This window comes from Polypterus senegalus, chromosome 7 (assembly GCF_016835505.1).
Source record: "Polypterus senegalus isolate Bchr_013 chromosome 7, ASM1683550v1, whole genome shotgun sequence".
Classification (NCBI taxonomy): domain Eukaryota; kingdom Metazoa; phylum Chordata; class Cladistia; order Polypteriformes; family Polypteridae; genus Polypterus; species Polypterus senegalus.
The window spans coordinates 106,340,437-106,357,540 of NC_053160.1; the positions used below are offsets into that span (position 1 = coordinate 106,340,437).

At 35.7% G+C, this 17,104-nt stretch overlaps 1 protein-coding gene across 2 annotated transcripts in view; it reads left to right on the top strand.

Annotated features, from left to right (window-relative positions):
- Positions 1 to 17,104, top strand: part of stoml2 (stomatin (EPB72)-like 2) — a 100,464-nt gene that overhangs the window by 41,254 nt on the left and 42,106 nt on the right. For both annotated transcript variants that reach the window (XM_039759140.1, XM_039759141.1), the window contains exons 5-8: positions 2,555 to 2,656; positions 2,747 to 2,881; positions 7,867 to 8,011; positions 11,083 to 11,162. In XM_039759140.1, coding sequence (XP_039615074.1) covers positions 2,555 to 2,656; positions 2,747 to 2,881; positions 7,867 to 8,011; positions 11,083 to 11,162 — 462 coding nt within the window. The remainder of the gene's footprint in view (positions 1 to 2,554; positions 2,657 to 2,746; positions 2,882 to 7,866; positions 8,012 to 11,082; positions 11,163 to 17,104) is intronic.

The following is a 17,104-nucleotide window of genomic DNA, read 5'->3' on the forward strand; positions in this document are numbered from 1 at the left end:
GTTTGTGTTGTCAATCATGCAGAATCAGCTGAACTTCTTTTTCATTATCTTTTCCAAATTCTCTGTTTGGTCGATGTGCTTGATCAACATTTTCAAAACATCTTGGTCCTGCACATCCTCACCAAAGGTTGCATATACTCTATGTTGTTTTTGGTCCAACTTAAAATACAGGCTATATGGAGTATCTGGGAGAGGGGTTGTAATGGAGTGGGTAACTCAAAAGCCAGTGCTGACACAGAGACTAAAATTCCCAACATTTCTGACTATCTGCTTGGTCAGATAGTAGAACACCATTATTAGTGTACACAAATTTTTATACCAGCCAAAAGTGGATCTTATCTGAGACCTCTGGTGCAGTGAAATTGTATGTGAAAGGAAGTTTAGCTTCAGTATTGTAATATTGAATATGAAAAAAAAAAACTTGTAATATTATTATATTAAACATAACCAGTAGAGTTAGAGTTTGGCCTTTGGACAAGGGCAGGGGCAAGGGGCAAGGGCTTCTTTCTCATCACCCTGCCATACAGATGTTCTTTGTGCAAATTGCACTGAATTGTAGAATGATGTACAGATACACCATCTGCAGCAAGATGTTCTTGCAGGTCTTTGGTTGTCTGTGACCATTCTCACAATCCTGCACATATGTCGCTCCTGTATTTTTTCTTGGCCTGCCAGACCTGGGTTTAACAGCAACTGTGCCTGTGGCCTTCCATTTCCTTATTACATTCCTTGCAGTTGAAACTGACAGTTTAAACCTCTGAGATAGCTCTTTGTAGCCTTCCCCTAAACCATTTAACTGAACAATCTTTGTTTTCAGATCTTTTTAGAGTTGCTTTGAGGATTCCATTCTGTCACTCTTCAGAGGAGAGTCAAAGGGAAGCACAACTTGCTATGAAGTTCAAGGCATAATGAGATAATCCGATCAATTTGGTGTTGCAAATAATCAGTATTGAGCAGTTACATGCATTCAAATCACCAAAATTACAAGGGTACCCACATTTCAGCACAGCCAGTTTTTCACATTTGATTTAATTTCAAACCGCTAAATACTGCTTCACTAAAAATCTTTGTTCGTAAAACACCCCAGTACTCAGATGTTCCTAGGAAATGAAAGACATATCACTGTTATCTTTTTTTGTTGAAAGTAGAGTAAATGATTATGCAGGCTGTGGGATTCCCAAACTTTTTCATATGACTGTATAATTGGGTATCATCTTTATATGAGTGAAAATTACTATGTTTTCTAATGAGTTCCCAATGGAAGCATATAAAGTGAAAACCGCAATGATCCCAGTACTGCCCCCCATGGAACATCATATTTAATTTCTGAGTATAATGGTGTACTGTTTTTTGACAGCAATACATTTTTCAGTCAATGCTGTAAAACACTCCATGCATATATGAGACAACGCTGGGCTTCTCTTATGCTGCTCAGTTGTACACCTGCATATTGATATTAAGGACGATAGAGATAAGCCATGATATTTTTTTTTTTTGTATGTGTGCCGAGTTGCTGTTTAGAATGTGGTAGAAAAAGCATGACATTGTAACTTTTAAATTATTGATTCAACTCTGTTTTATGATGACACACTTTTTGGTTTTGATGCCAATCGGCGTCTTGATTTGGGATTAAACATTTTTTTTATGAAGCTGCACTAAACCAGGAAATACAAAGACATACCAATCATGGTTCTAACCCAGCAGGTAGTAAGAGAATGGAAATTGTGGAATGCAGTCATACACTTGTGAGAGAAGAGAAATTTATAGTTGTTAAAGTAGTAGTTAAATGATGGATAAATGTTTGCATTTCAGCAAACCATGACAAAAAGGTAAAAATTCCAAAAAGCACATAATTGTTTGCCTTCTTAACCCTTTATTCAGATATACCCAGGCAGTGTAGTTTGGCAAGTATTGAGTCAGGTAATGTTATTAAAGAGAGATGATCTTCAACTTTTTTTGACAACACCCTATAATTAATTTTGAATTCTACTTTATAAACTTTCTAAGAAAACCTGAAATGAATAGTAATAAAAATAGAACTGTCAGTTCCACAAGTCATGTTCAAGAGTCAACATACTATAAAGCATGCTCTGTTTGGTGTTTAGGCTGTTTTGATTCAGCCTTTTCTTGACTCTTGCTTGTGAGGTCTTTCATGTTGATTATTATTTAGATTTTTTTAATTTTGATATACTTTGTTAATTCTGAGGGGAAATTGTCTTTTTATATGATGTTTGGAGGGTGGCGTGCAGGGTCAGCCATATTGCAGTGCCCCTGAAGCAGTTTTCAGGTGCAGGGACTTGCTCAGGGGCCCAGCAGAGTAGAATCTCTACATGGCAACTGGCAACCTTCTAGATAATAGTGTAGATCTTTAGCTCCAGAGTTATTTTTATTGTTATTTATTATTGTTTGTTTATTTATTATTATTTAATGATATTTATTTATTATTTGTATCATGTATTGAGTAATAACAGTATTTTTATTTTTCCTTACTTTGATATTCTTCCAGTTCACATTTGTTCTGAAGTTATAGTTAAATTTGCGTTGCTCCTTATAGGCCAGCTATGGTGTTGAAGATCCAGAATATGCTGTTACGCAATTGGCTCAAACTACTATGCGTTCAGAACTAGGAAAGTTAACACTTGATAAAGTCTTCATGGTAAGTAAATATGAATATGTTTCTGCAATTTGTGTTAGCATTTAGACAAAAGGAAAAAAAAATATTTAAAATTATTATTTTTCTTGACAGGAAAGAGAATCTCTGAATGCCAATATTGTTGATGCTTTAAACCAGGCATCAAGTGAATGGGGTATACGATGTCTGAGATATGAAATAAAAGATATCCACGTCCCACCAAAAGTGAAAGAGTCAATGCAAATGCAGGTGAGAAACTAGGAATTTAAAAAGAGTTTAAAAGCCCAGTTTTGTGTAGGACTGAATGATTTGGGGAAAATATCTAATTGCAATTTTTCTGACAGATATTGTTGTGATTATGATTTGAGTTGTGATATAATTTTCAAAAGACAAGCTTCGGTTCAATATTATCTGTGTAATAGATTTTAAAAATTGGAGCATTACCACGTGCACCTTTTGGACACTCTCAAAAATGCATAATAGTCATGGTATCATGTCAAGGTGTACAATCAGTCCACTTTTTCTCCTTCAGTCTATTCAGATGCAAAATTATACTTTTATATCACTAAAGAAGCATTTTGAAAAACTTCCCTGAGTACGTATGTGGCAGACCCATCACGCAGACCAAGTCTTAAGGCGAGCCTTTCCATTTCTGTGATTGGACACTAATAAAGTTTTAATTTTAAATGTAATGAATCCTTTTGCACCTTTTTAACAAAACACTGATTTCAAAATAAATGAATAGCAGAGATGCTGACACACTAATCAGTCGAGCTCTGTTTTAAAGAGTTGATTTGTAAGGAGGTGTCTGTGCCACTTTGAGCAGCAGATGAGCTTGCATCACCAAAGCGAAATCTCACTTGGATGCCACCCAACTGAAGAACAGCATTAAGCTAATGCCACCAGATTAATAATAAAGTCAGCCAACAAATGCATTGCAGTGTTTAGAATATTTGCTCTATTAATAGCACACTGGGCCTCAGAATAATGCATCATTAAACCAGACAGCACACAAGAATAAAGTAAAAGAGACAACACAAAGACTGCGGGACACATGGGTATGTGCAGCTATACACAGAAAGCGATCAAAAGTAAAAACTTAGTCTGTATCGAGCTCCCTCAGTATAACTTGGTTAGGATTGTCCACACGCAGATCATCTACAACCTTGGTACATGTTATTCAGTCCGACTTTGTCACCTTTGCACATAACATTTGATAGCTGAATTCTGTTGCCAATACAAGGATCTTCCAGTTAAACATTAAGTAGATAGCTGTTTGGTGGCTATGTGGCTAAGGATCTTCGCTGGTATCTGGAATGTTGCCGGTTCAAATCATAGAAGGTAGCAAGGCCGTTAACATGAAAATTGATCCAGGAGCACTGTACAATGGCTGAGCCTGTGCTCCGACTCCCAAAGGTTATGAAAAAAGACAATTTCCCCTCAAGGATTAACAAAGTATATTAGATCAAAAGGAACAGGGGCAATGCCATGCATTTTACAATATCTATAATGTAATTTTTTTTTAAATTGGCGTGCAATGCTTTGTAATTATTTACGGTCCGCATTGGGTACTCTGGACATGTATGCACCCTCCTCCCCAAGGTAATGTGGAGTTATTGTGCCATTTAAACTGCTTGGATATGATATGTATGATTCTTGCTTTGCACTTGTCAATCAAAAATCACTTATTTGATTCTTTCTGAATCAACAAGTATGTACAATATTTACATTTTATACTGGAGTATTTTTTCTTCATTAAAACAAAATTATTAATGTTTGGATGTAGTGGGACCTGTCCATAGTGATAGGTCTGACTTATGTATCATAGAGCACAGCAGTGATGCAGGAAAAAAAACATTTTGAAGCTGTAACTTTTACTAATGAAGAAAACAAGCCAACCATTCAAAATAACAGAAGGCAGATCATGGAAGTAATGCGCAAAAATAGATCTAAAAAATATTGCAGCTTTGCACAATATTACACAATACCAAAATTAGTTGAGGTAAAATTAAACAACCTTTTTTTTTTTTTGTTTTTTTTTTTACTGTTGATTTTCAGCTTTTGCCTTTGAATAAAACCTTTTGTAAATTAATTTTGAAGTACATTCAAATAGCAACATTCAATCTAACTGCCCTATTGGTCATACACTCTGCATAATAAATATCCTAAATGACATCCTTTGCGATTTTCTAATTACATTGTTTCAAATCACAATTACAATTTGAACTCAATTAATCATTCAGCCAGCCATACCTGGCACACATATTAAAGTTTTTCGGATATATTAGGAAAACTAGGGTACCCAGAGAGGAATAGCGCATACATGCACAGGGACAATGTACAAATTAGAGATATTTCAGGAACTGATACTTAAGAACTAATTCGCTTCCAAGTTCAGAAAATTTAACATTACCAGCTTTTTACAGCATGCATTGGTACTGTGCTCATGTGTGACTGTGAGTAGATGAATTATGTTGGGAGAAACAATAAAATATGAGAAAAACATGAGCAAGAACTACATTTACAAATGGCTGACAATGGTGATGCTGTCAATGCATGTTGAAAGAATGCAGAAGTCACATCGGTGAAACACTGTCTTTTCATGCAGGGGTTACACTTGTTGTTTTTTTAAAAAAAAAAAAAAACAAAACCCAAAACCATACACACAAACATGTTTGTGTCATTGCCATTTCAACCCCATTATGAAATTAGTTCAGAAACATATTTATGTGTGCTTTGAAAGGGATATAATGTTACCAATCTAAAGAAGTGTAATCATTTAACTTGTATTGTAATGCATTTGTAATAGGAGATTAAAAAAGAAAACAAAATTCATTGCTTTTAATAGTGTCCTACACAGTCCTGATAATTTGAGTGATGGCTTAATTTTCATTCTCTAATTTTAATGAGTGTGTGTACTGATGTTCAAGCATCCATTCATTTTCTGACCTGCACATGTAGTTCAGTGTTGTGGATCAAGTAGAAGGGCTTCATGCACCCACAGAGATGCATATGCACTGTTGGACCATGGGATGTGGAAGGACTGTCAGTACTGACAACAGTCACAGTTGGTAAACATGCAACAAGATTCAAATGAAGTCACTATTTCACTTGTTTACAGCAAAGTTTACGAGAGATGCTCCCATTTGTTAATATCAAAACATAATTTATGTAATATTTCAGTGTTTGAAAAGACAAGGGACAACTCCCTATTAATAAGACTTGTACTGTTTTAACAGAGATGCATAATTGGCAAAACACACAGTTAGTAGGACAAGTAAAATGGCATACCTCATTGTTAAATATGAATATGCAAATACAGAGTTTGTGTCATTCATTTGATTTTTGAAGGCAAACTACCATTCATTAGTATAACTCTTAAGTGAAAACACACATCATATATTTGAATGGTATGTTGAAGAATATAATGCTGTATCACGGTTATACATTTTTTGAGTACAAGTAGACCACCTAAAACAATTTTTTACTTCAGAATTTGTACACCGGCAATAACTATTCACTCTTGAGAAAAATCAAAACATCAAAACAAAGGTTGTTTAACAGGAGTTCTAAAATAAAAGATCCTTGTAAAATGGACAAGTTTGATTTCACACAAAAAGCTTTAAAGTTCATACAAATGCTAAAAAAGGAAGGACAGACTTGGAAATTTAAAGCACCTTGAGTTTCATGTTTTTAAACCAGCTAATAGTGCAAATATAAATCTTACAGTTGCAAATGTAACAAACTTTATTAAGGCGATTCAGTGAAAAACCAGACTTTAAAAGCATGTTGTTCTAAAAATAGCTTTAACGATTTAGTTGAAATGGAAATTGTCCTGGAATTCATTAATTCAACAATATATAATAACATTTTGAATTTTGGATTTTAAGCAGTATTTTTCGGATACTGCACAGTAAATCAGAATAAATTCAGAATATGCACATACTAAAATAAATCGGGTAGTTTATAATGATACCTTTTCTTTATAGCTGTGAAATGGCCAGTAAGGAGGGGAGGCAGCTTTTTGGCCACGGTCTCCAGTACTCTAAACAAATCTGAATCCTCTCATGTGATATAATTTACAAAACATGGCAATCTTTGTACATAGTGTAAATAAATCTAGAAAAAAACTAGCATTAAAATAGCTTATTGTTGCTATCAAAAATTGTTTAAATAATTTTGTAGTTTAAAAATATTTTTCTTCCAACAATTTAACTCGCGTGTCTATTAGGTAATATTTTAGAAAAATTCAACCATTCTATCGACGGATAAAATAACCCCACCATGGAAATGACTACTGAAAAAAGGGCCCCCATTAAAGGGGTTAATAAAAAGTCCTCAAATCGGATTAAAGTTGTGATTTTTGTTACTATGTCATTAATACTACTTTTTCTGTTACAGTTCATGCTATATTTATTGGTCAATATCATATAATCACTATCATGAAATGAAGTCACAAACGTGAAATTAGGTGAACCCCCAAGCACGCCAGGAGCTTCACTAGCCATCCTAAAAGAGAACCTTCCAGTCCTGCTTACTTCAGTTGCAGCAGTAGACTTCAGTCTAACTAGACCCAAAAAAAGAAAAAACTGGATTAAAGTTCAAAAGATAAAGTTAATATTCAAATGTTTTGCACAATGCCTCTCAAGTTGGAGAAGTCAAGCAAAACTCCTGTTTGTGACAGAAAGGCCACAATAATTCTTTGTAAAATGAAAGAATATTTATTTAAATGAAAAAAGGAGTAACACTGGGTGGTAAAACAGCAAAAAGCAGTTGCCAAAAGGCAGTTCCCTATACAAGTTCCAGAAAATGAGGAAATAAGTACTGAGAATTATCAAAAACCGGACAATCCAAACTATAAAAACAGAAACAAACACAGTACTTTCAAACTTTAAAAGACTTCAGAGAAAACATTAACTGAAGTCCTTTCCTCTGGGCTTTAAATAGCCAAAGAGCAGGCTTGTGAGACATTACAGTGGCTCCATCTCTTGGAACAACCCATGTAAGCACATGGAACATAAAGACAGTTAAAGAAACAGTACATAATTACAGACATAACAGAAATGTCATGAAAGTATGACAAATAATTAAAAAACAGACACTTTGATACATAACAATTTAATTAAAGCAAGGCTTTGTGGGGACTAGGTGTCTTAACAAGACATTTAAACTGTATTCATTTGAAAACTTTTGCTTTTGTCTTTCAAAAACCTATTCTTATGTTTGGTTTCCAGGTAGAGGCAGAAAGACGAAAACGTGCTACAGTGCTTGAGTCTGAGGGGACAAGGCAAGCAGCCATCAATGTTGCAGAGGGTAATAAGCAGGCTCAGATCCTAGCATCAGAGGGACAAAAGGAAGAGCAGATCAACAAAGCTGCAGGTAAGGCAGAGATTGAGTTTAATTTAGGACTGTTTTATTTGTTTGTTTTGGACACAGCGTGTGTGATCTGTCATAGGATCTAATGATAGCTATAGGCCTAAAATGTATACTGATGAATATAGTTTTTTTTTTCTGAACTAACACCAAAAGAACATTGGTTGCAAAAGAGTAAATCTTACTCAAGTATACACATATTTAGATTGAGTAACAGCAGAAAACCTACAGCATAGGAACTTTAATCTGCACGACTGAGTAGCAGTCAGGTCCTCGTCCCTAGAATTATCAGACAGTTAGTGTGCTGAAATCCTGCCCTCCTGTCCCCTTTTCAATTATTTTTATGTTGAAACTTTCAAGTGTTTTTATTAAATGCCATTGATATTAATAAATTTAAATAACACTTATGTATAATTTGCTTTTCAAAATTTTGAAACAAAATAAAACAAAATACCTAAAATGGTTCTTATTCAAACTGAAAATGTTTTATGAAGTTTTACTGAGTGTTTGTTTCTTCTTGTTGCTTAGTGATCCAAGTAGCAATGAACCCACTTTTTTTTTTTTTTTTTTTTGGTCAAGGCTTATGAAAGAGGAATCAATTTAATGAACAATTTAATATATTTTTTTTTAATTTATTTTCAAGTTGAAGATATTTCTTTACCATAATCATGGGTTTTTTTAATTTACCACATGAACTTGCATTGTAAAGTAAAGAATATTTTATAAATTAAAAAAAAATAATAATAACTAGCTTGCTTCTTGCACTTGACAATGGAGGTGAAAGGTACCGGAGTCCTATTATAAAGAAAAGCCTTAAAATGTAGCAAATACATCCTTTCTGAAGTGGCAAAGTTTTCAATTTAAGAAAATGTACCTTCTGTGTTTCTAAGACGTGTTTGTGAGAAAATGTAAACTGGAAATAATTGTTTTTATAATTGAATCGTGGTCCTATTTTCAAGAGGTAAATATATGTTTCTTGCTTGTTTGCTTGCATCATACATTGTATTGTGTTTTTAGTAATTATTGAATTTTTTATTATTTTTTTAATGTATGATGAATCTCTCACAATGGTTTTAAGTGAGTAAATGCATGAACATTCACTGATACTAATCAGTCAGTAAATACCCGTGGAGTACATGCAAACTTCATGTAAAACCTGGTGCTGTGATACAGAATGACAGCTCAGCACTCACTCTGCCTATGTTAAAACATTTCTCTCTATTATTAAAAAAACAAAAATCTTGGCAGGGAGATGAGACGTGATCTTCTCGGAAGACAATTTAACGTCCCATGAGAGACACTTTAATGTCCCGCAAGACAAGGCAGTGAGACAGAAGGACAGCTGCTGTACAGGCTTTTAAATGATCAACGTACAGCACAACAAACAGAACACGCACCTCGGCAGCAGAAGCACAAAACCAGCAGCTGATCCATCTGCATCTCCTTAGTGTGCTTTCAGCTCCTCCCCTTCGCAACGCAAGCAAAGTGGCAGGAGCGTAGCACGATTTCGGAGGGGTTTGAGCGAAGCGATCCAGAACTGATCATCTCGGAGAGACACTTTGACGACACGCGAGAGTAGACATTACAACCTTAGGAAGCAAAACCCATGAGGCGGTGATTTTTGATCGTCACACCCTACTTACAAACAGTTTAAAACAAGTTCACGGACATCTGACCTAGCAGTTGTTGGAATGCTTTTGGCAGAAACACTTCATGTGCTCCCAGCTCTTAAAACAACGACAAGCAGAACACTCAGCTCATCAGGAGCAGCTGCAGTAAGCCAGCAGATGATCTGACCGCATCTCCTAAGCATGTGTTCAGACCCCATCCATCTCCAAAATTAACAATGCGAGTGGCAGATACGCAAAGTGGCAAAAGGACAGCTGCTATGCATGCTTTTAAATGCTTGACGCAAAACGCGCAGCTTGCCAGAAGCAGCAAGACAGAAGTTGGGTTAAATGTTAACATTATTCAAAGTTATTGTCTGTTTTTACCTGCATTTTTATTACTCTTTAATGTTGTTTTTTGTTTAAGTTTGCTGCTGCAGGATTATGTGAATTTCCCCTTGGGGATTAATAAAGTATCAATCTATGTGTGTGTTTGCCTTGCAGTAGACTCAGGATTGTTCTGGTCTTGCAGGGATTGGACTGCACCACAGTTGGCTAGGTTTTTTTTTTTTTTAACATTAAATATGTTTCACTTTAGAACACAATTTCATTTAACAAACTAATAAATTGTTTGTATTTATATAATGAAGAAATAACTTCATCTTAAATACCTAATCTATCCTTTAGGTACTTGCACCATTTAGCTAAAAGTCTGTCCTGCTGTTTTGTGCTATGACATTTAATTTTGATAGCTAAGAGCCTCGGCTAAGTCATAAGAACTTGAGATTACACTAATCAGTCACAACATTAAAACTACTGATAGGTGAAACAAGTAACATTTGTTAGCTTGCTACAGTGACATCTGTCAATGGGTGGGATATATTAGGCAGTAAGTGAACAGTCAGTTCTTGAAGGTGTTGTGTTGGAATCAGGAAAAATATTCAACAATAAGGATCAGAGCAACTTTGACAAGTTGACAAGGGTGTTCCATTTGTGCAGTGGTGAGTATCTACCAAGGAAGGACAACCAATGAACCGGCTACATAGCCACAGATTTGTAAGAGTGCCCATGCTGACCCCCGTCCACCACCGAAAGTGTCTATAATGGGCACATGAGCATCAGAACTAGACAATGGAGTATTGGAAGAAGGTGGCTTGGTCTAATGACATATTTTATTTTAGGTCATGTGGATGGCTGGGTGTTTGTGCATCATTTACCTAGGGAAGAGATGGGAGCAGAAAGCATTGTGATGCTCTGGGCAATGTTGTGCTGGGAAACCTTTTATCCCGGCATTTGATATGTACCAACTAACTGACTCAATTGAGAATGACGCATTTGCTGAAGGACTTAGTGCTGTGGGCTTAGCATAAGCAAGACTCATGCTTGTGACCCAGAAGTGGATGAGAAATACTGGTTTAAGTGTGTGTATGGTGTAACATTGTAACATTCCTTTCTATTCATAAATTACAGGCGAGGCCAATGCTGTTTTAGCGAAAGCAGAGGCACAAGCAAAAGCAATTGAGATTCTGTCTGATGCCCTCACAAAACAGGTAAGAAAATCAAAATTAAGGTAAAACTGTTTGTTCCTGTCATGGTAAGACAGTTTGTAATTTTATTCTCAATGTTACAGTGAAACAAGTTTAAAGTATGTACACTAAGCAAATCGTTATTGTCATCGTATTGCAAATATTGTCTGAAAAAGGTTGTGCAACAGATAAGAAAATGTGAGATGGAGTAGGTCTCCTGGTTCTCTCTCACTTTTTCTCTTTATTTTAGATTGCCCATGCTAATTTAGTAACTTTAAGATTATGGAAATGCATCCATCACCATCTTTCTACACATCCTATTTACTATATCATAAAAAGCTACTTTCTGTGTATGTGTGCTCTGTTGTTCTGAGCAATCTGATTTAGCAGTTTGGCTTTGGTCTGATTGTTCAATTTTCACCAAATGCTAGTGAGAAAGGAAGCACCCATCCAAAGAGGTTAAGACACATTAAGATACTGAGCTCATGCGCAAGAGAAACATTAAGGGTACTTGAAAGGCAAGATATAGCAAATCTTTTTAATTTTATTCTATTACCCGTCTATGACAGGTAACCTACATAGTTAACGATAAATCAGGAAATTTGTTCACAACTCCCTTAGAAATTAACAACTGTTTTATTATGAATTATGTGCTGAAAACACCATAACCTCACCTTCCTTTGTATTCCTTTGTAAATAACCTGTTCTTTTCCAGACTATCTGCAGAGGATGCTGCTGCAATGGTCTCCCCAATTACTGTGTCAAAATTTAAGAAGGTAGTTGATTCTTAGAATCCACGGAAATCTCACAGTCCTGATCTTTGCTTCCTGATCACCTTTTCAGCTTTTTCCAAGCAATTAGCATCCCCCTCTATGCAGATTTTCCTCTGCCTTTTTTTAACTGAACACTTCAAATTATTCAGGCATAATTATTTTCCTTTTACAACGAGGCAAAGATGCCCCTGACTATTCTAAGTGTCAACAAGTTTCTTTGAGTTATTATACAAAACTGGTGACAAAGCTTCTTTCACAGTACCCGCAAGTAATCGATTTTTATAAATTAATTCATCCCAGTCGCACAGGTTTTATCCGTTCTCACCAGACAGCAGAGAACATCAATGCTTTATTATATATTATAGCAGTAGCCTCCACCTTGTCACAGCCTGTAGATGCTTTTGAATACATGAGCTGAGATTTGTTTTCTACACAGAGGGTTTTAGTAAGGGTTATATTAAAATCATCATGATGCTATACTCTAATACTAATATTTTTAAATAAATACTTCCAGAATATAAAAGTCTAGAAGCAAGAAGCATTTTACAAGGGTCCACACTTTTGAACTGCATACCCACCTCTTTCCCTTATTCATTAGTCAAGAATAGTATTTTGAACTCCAAAGCAAACTAAGTCATTAAAAAAAAATGGGTGGAGTATTCCTTTAAGAGTGTCAATGAATGCCTTTCTCCTTGTGGTCATTTCTTCTTCTATTATGTTGTTCCAAATTTGCAGTTATTAAAATTAATATACACCGATTGTCCAAAGTAATATGAACCAGTGCTCGGATATCTGAAAACTTGGAAAAAATGAACCGTGCCATTTCAGATTAAAAATTATGGATATCAAAAATTTTGACAATTTATATGGTACCTTATCATTTTTTGGTCTCCGTTCATACTTTAGTGAATGTAGTGTTCCTTTCTTCTTTGCCTTAATGTTCCTCGGCATCAAAATGTCATTAGTGTGTTTAATATACAAAAGTGCTGTTTCAATGGCATTTAGACCATCCACCATTCTCTAGATGAAAAATGTGGATTTTATGTGTAATCCTCATTGTCTTATAAACACAAAAGTTCTAACTGAACAAAACAGTAGAGCATGTTTACATAGTCAACGCTGGCGACACACTGACAATAGCTGAGGTGTGTGTTTAGAGAAAGGAGTAAGTCATGCCCACATTCCCACAGAAGTTAGATCCCCTCTCCTTACTTTTCTGTGGAATGGCAAGAAGCTGTTTACTAAGCACGCTATACAGATTCCTGAAAGGTTGATACTGGGAATGTCCTTTCCTGATAGAGCTAAATCACTGAGCATTTATTCTCCCATAAACTTGCAATCCTAGTTTCTTAATGAGCTTAATATGGAATATCCCTGAGTTCTCTTTGTACTTTCATATACTTAATTGAAAATTAAATATTGCTCCTGTAATTTAAATCCCTTGGTTTCCTGTGCTGTCCAAATTTGGTAAAAATGTAAAACAAATTGTTTTTGTCTATTATAATGATGATCTTTGTATTAATGGCAAAGTGATGATTTTTTTTTCACCTGGGCACATCCAAAATAACTCCTGGTTTGAAACATTCCAGTCACTAAGGATTAGGTTCTCTGTTCTCTCTATTTCATTCTTTTTCTGTCTCCAATCACTCCAATCTCCAATCACCAGGGCAAAATGGTGTTGTTTTCCTGTCCATTCCCTTTTATCAGGTCTTTAAAGTTTGTATGTTTATTATCTCCAAAATGAAAACTTATGGTATTGTTATTTGCAACTCTGACAGCATCTGCTAAACCTCTACCATTAGTTTGTCAGATAGTGGGATATCTTTTCTTACATCACCATTTTTGGACAACTATCCTCAGTAACATCTCTGCAGCTTTGTAAAACCCAAATTAACAACATTTTCTATTTAGAGTTTTACTTTGCAAATACTTTATACCAAACATTATTCTGTGCATTCGTATGATGATCCCAGTTTTGTCCCTTAAATATCTCTGCCACATTTCTTCATATATTTAGGAGCAGTCTCCCAATTTCTGCCTCTTAGTCTGACATCTTTATCACCTTGTCTTCAGTTTAACATTACATTTCTACTTCATATATTCCTCTTGGACCACTGTGCTCTTCTCTTTTCTTTCAACCAGCAGAAACTCCATGTCTTTGGAACAGTTGTTTCTGAATTATACCTATCCTGTCTGCAGAAATTTGCTTATTACAGTTGAAGTCAGAAGTTTACGTATATTGTTAGTACATACACATAGTCAATAAAAAGTGAAATACTCTTGTCTGTAAATATTGTTGGAAAAAAATGCTTTTGCCCTGTGCAAAATAGATGCCCTAAGCAATATGCCAAATTTATAGTTTGTTAGTATAAAATCTGTGGAGGGATCGTAAAGTTAACTTTAAAATAATTCACCCTAACTGTATGTAAACTTCAACTGTATCCTTCTTTACATTTCTGGAAATCATGAATTGGCTGTTAAGAGTGGTGTTCCACAGGTATCACTGCAAGGGCCACTGCTATTTTTAATATATATACATGATTTGAATAGGAATATAAGTAAGAAGTTGATTAAATTTGCAGATATCCATATCCATTAGCTTTGGCACATAATCTAGAATTTGTTGAATCATTACAGAGGGACATGGACAGCATATGGACTTGGGCAGATTTGTGACAGATGAAATATAATGTAAGTAAATGTAAAGTATTATACATAGGAAGTAAAAATGTTAGGTTTAAATACAGAATGAGAGGTCTGAGAATCAAAAGTACACATGAGAATTTAGGAGTCGTAGTGGACTCGACACTATCAACTGCCAGTATTCAGAAGCCATTAAAATGGTTAACAAAATGTTAGGTTATATAGCACAATATGTTGAGTACAAGTCCAAAGTTCTGCTCAAGCTTTATAACACAATAGTGAGGCCTCATCTGGAATGCTGTGTATAGTTTTGCTCTCCAGGCTACAAAAATGACATTAGCTGTGCTGGAAAAATCCAGAGAACAGTGTGTATGCTGATTCTAGGGCTACAGAGGATGAATTATGAGGTGTAAGACACTAGAGGTCACTGTTGCCTCTTTCAAACCAACAGACAGACACACTGCATACAGAGTAAAATCACCAAGAAGATATTTTATATTTTTTCTTCTTATTATAGTGCCCTTTAGCACCCCTGCCACCATAAACAGGCAGTACAATAATGGTAAATATAACTAATCCACAAATCTGTCCTTCACTCCTCCCAGCAAGCTCTGTCCTCTAACTCCCGACTCCAGCTCACTTGCTGGGTCTCCAACAGTCCATTATACAATCCTTGACCCGTAAGTGCTTCTGTCCTTCCACCCACATGACTGTGTTCCACTTCCGGGTCAGATGGAAAAGTTGAGTTTGCTGTTAGCCCGGAAGTACTTTGGAACTTCTGTCCCTGTGACTCGATAGTACTTCCGAGCTATCGAAAAGATACGAGTCTCCAAGTCCCCGGCAGCGTCTCCTGGTGGCACCAACAGCATCCAGCAGGGCTGAGAAGCCAAACTCCAAATCCCATGGTGCCCTGCAGGAACCTGGGGTACCGCAATGCTGCAGGGACCTTGCCATCTGGCGTCTTGGGGGAGGCAGTGTCCCTCCGTAGCTGCTTTACCCCTTCTTTCTCCTCTCTGGGCATTCCGGCCATTTTGAGCATCCGACTGTCCGCCACAGTGGAAAGATTAAAAGAGCTGAGCCTTTTCAGTTTAAGCAAAAGAAGATTAAGAAGAGATATGATTGAAGTGTTTAAAATTATGAAGAGAATTAGTACAGTGGTATTGAGACTGTTACTTTAAAATGACTTAATCAAGAACATAGGGACACACTTGGAAACTTAAGATTAAATTTCGCACAAACAGTAGGAAGTCTTCCTTTATACAGAGATCCATAGACACATGGAACAAGTAACCACATAGTGTGGAAGACCATAGGACTTGGGGACTTTCAAGACTAGACTTGATGTTATTTTAAGAGATTTAAGAAGATAGGAGTGAAGAGCTTTGTTAGGCTGAATAATCTGTTCTCATCTAGATTTTTCTAACATTCAACATAATCTAACTTGAACATTCAATGGTGCATATCATTGGTTCATCTGGCTCTAATGTACAGAAGTACTATACCTTTGTGAATGCACCAAAGACTTTTGAACCTTTAGGGACCTCTTTTACAGGTATAGGTGGGATGCAATTTTTTTTGCTGCTGTTGCTCGTTTTTTTTTTTATTTGTTTTTATTGTTGAACTATTTTTTCTTGTTTATTTCAATTCTATTTATATCTCTTTTTTAATTACAAATCTAGTACAAAAACTTTATCCCATATTAAAATGAGTAAAGAATTAGTACTAAACAGTAGCTATAAATGAAAAGACAGAAAAGCCAATATGCTTCAGCATATTTTCTAGTTCATTTTGTTCTTATTTCACAACCTTGACTTAATACTGGATGGTGAAGCTGAAACTGAAATTTAAAGATCAAGTCACATTGCTAAAGCAATAAAAATGTCATTCTGTTGCTGAAGTAGTCTTTCATTCCAGGCCACCCTTTCCATATTATTCAGCTCCTCTTTGGAAATTCCAAGACAACTCTATCTCCCAGTATTTATAGTACTGTATCTTTTTCTGGTTTTCTCCCAGTGTGCTGTGCCTTGTAAATCTAAAGTGGCAGGCAGCCTAGCATCTTAGCTAGATGCCTAAACCATCTCAGCTGTCTTCTTAAAGCTCTGGAGAAGTAGCAGTTTTGTGGTGGATGAGACTTTCAGCCTCATTTCAGCTACTTGAACTTTGATAATGGGTGTGGTAATGATCATCCCGACAGCCTCATCCCAGTTATATTCAACAGCTCAGTGTAATAGCAGATATCATCCTAAAAAGAATGGCAGGAAAATATTTCATCACCTCAATGAAGTTACATATGTCTTACAAAATGCATGTTCAATGATCTAATACACATTTTTTAACATTGGACTAGAACTGTAATATGTTGAGACCTTTTCAAGATCTCTTGTATCTTCCAGTCACTTCCTCAAGTATATTACTGCTTTTGCTTGCATGTTACACACAATTAACAATGGTATATACTCTGGTGTAAACGTTTTCTAATTTGGTGCATAAAGCTTATATAATCGTAGATAATTCTGTGTGTCCCCTTCACATCATACAGTTGTGCTTGAA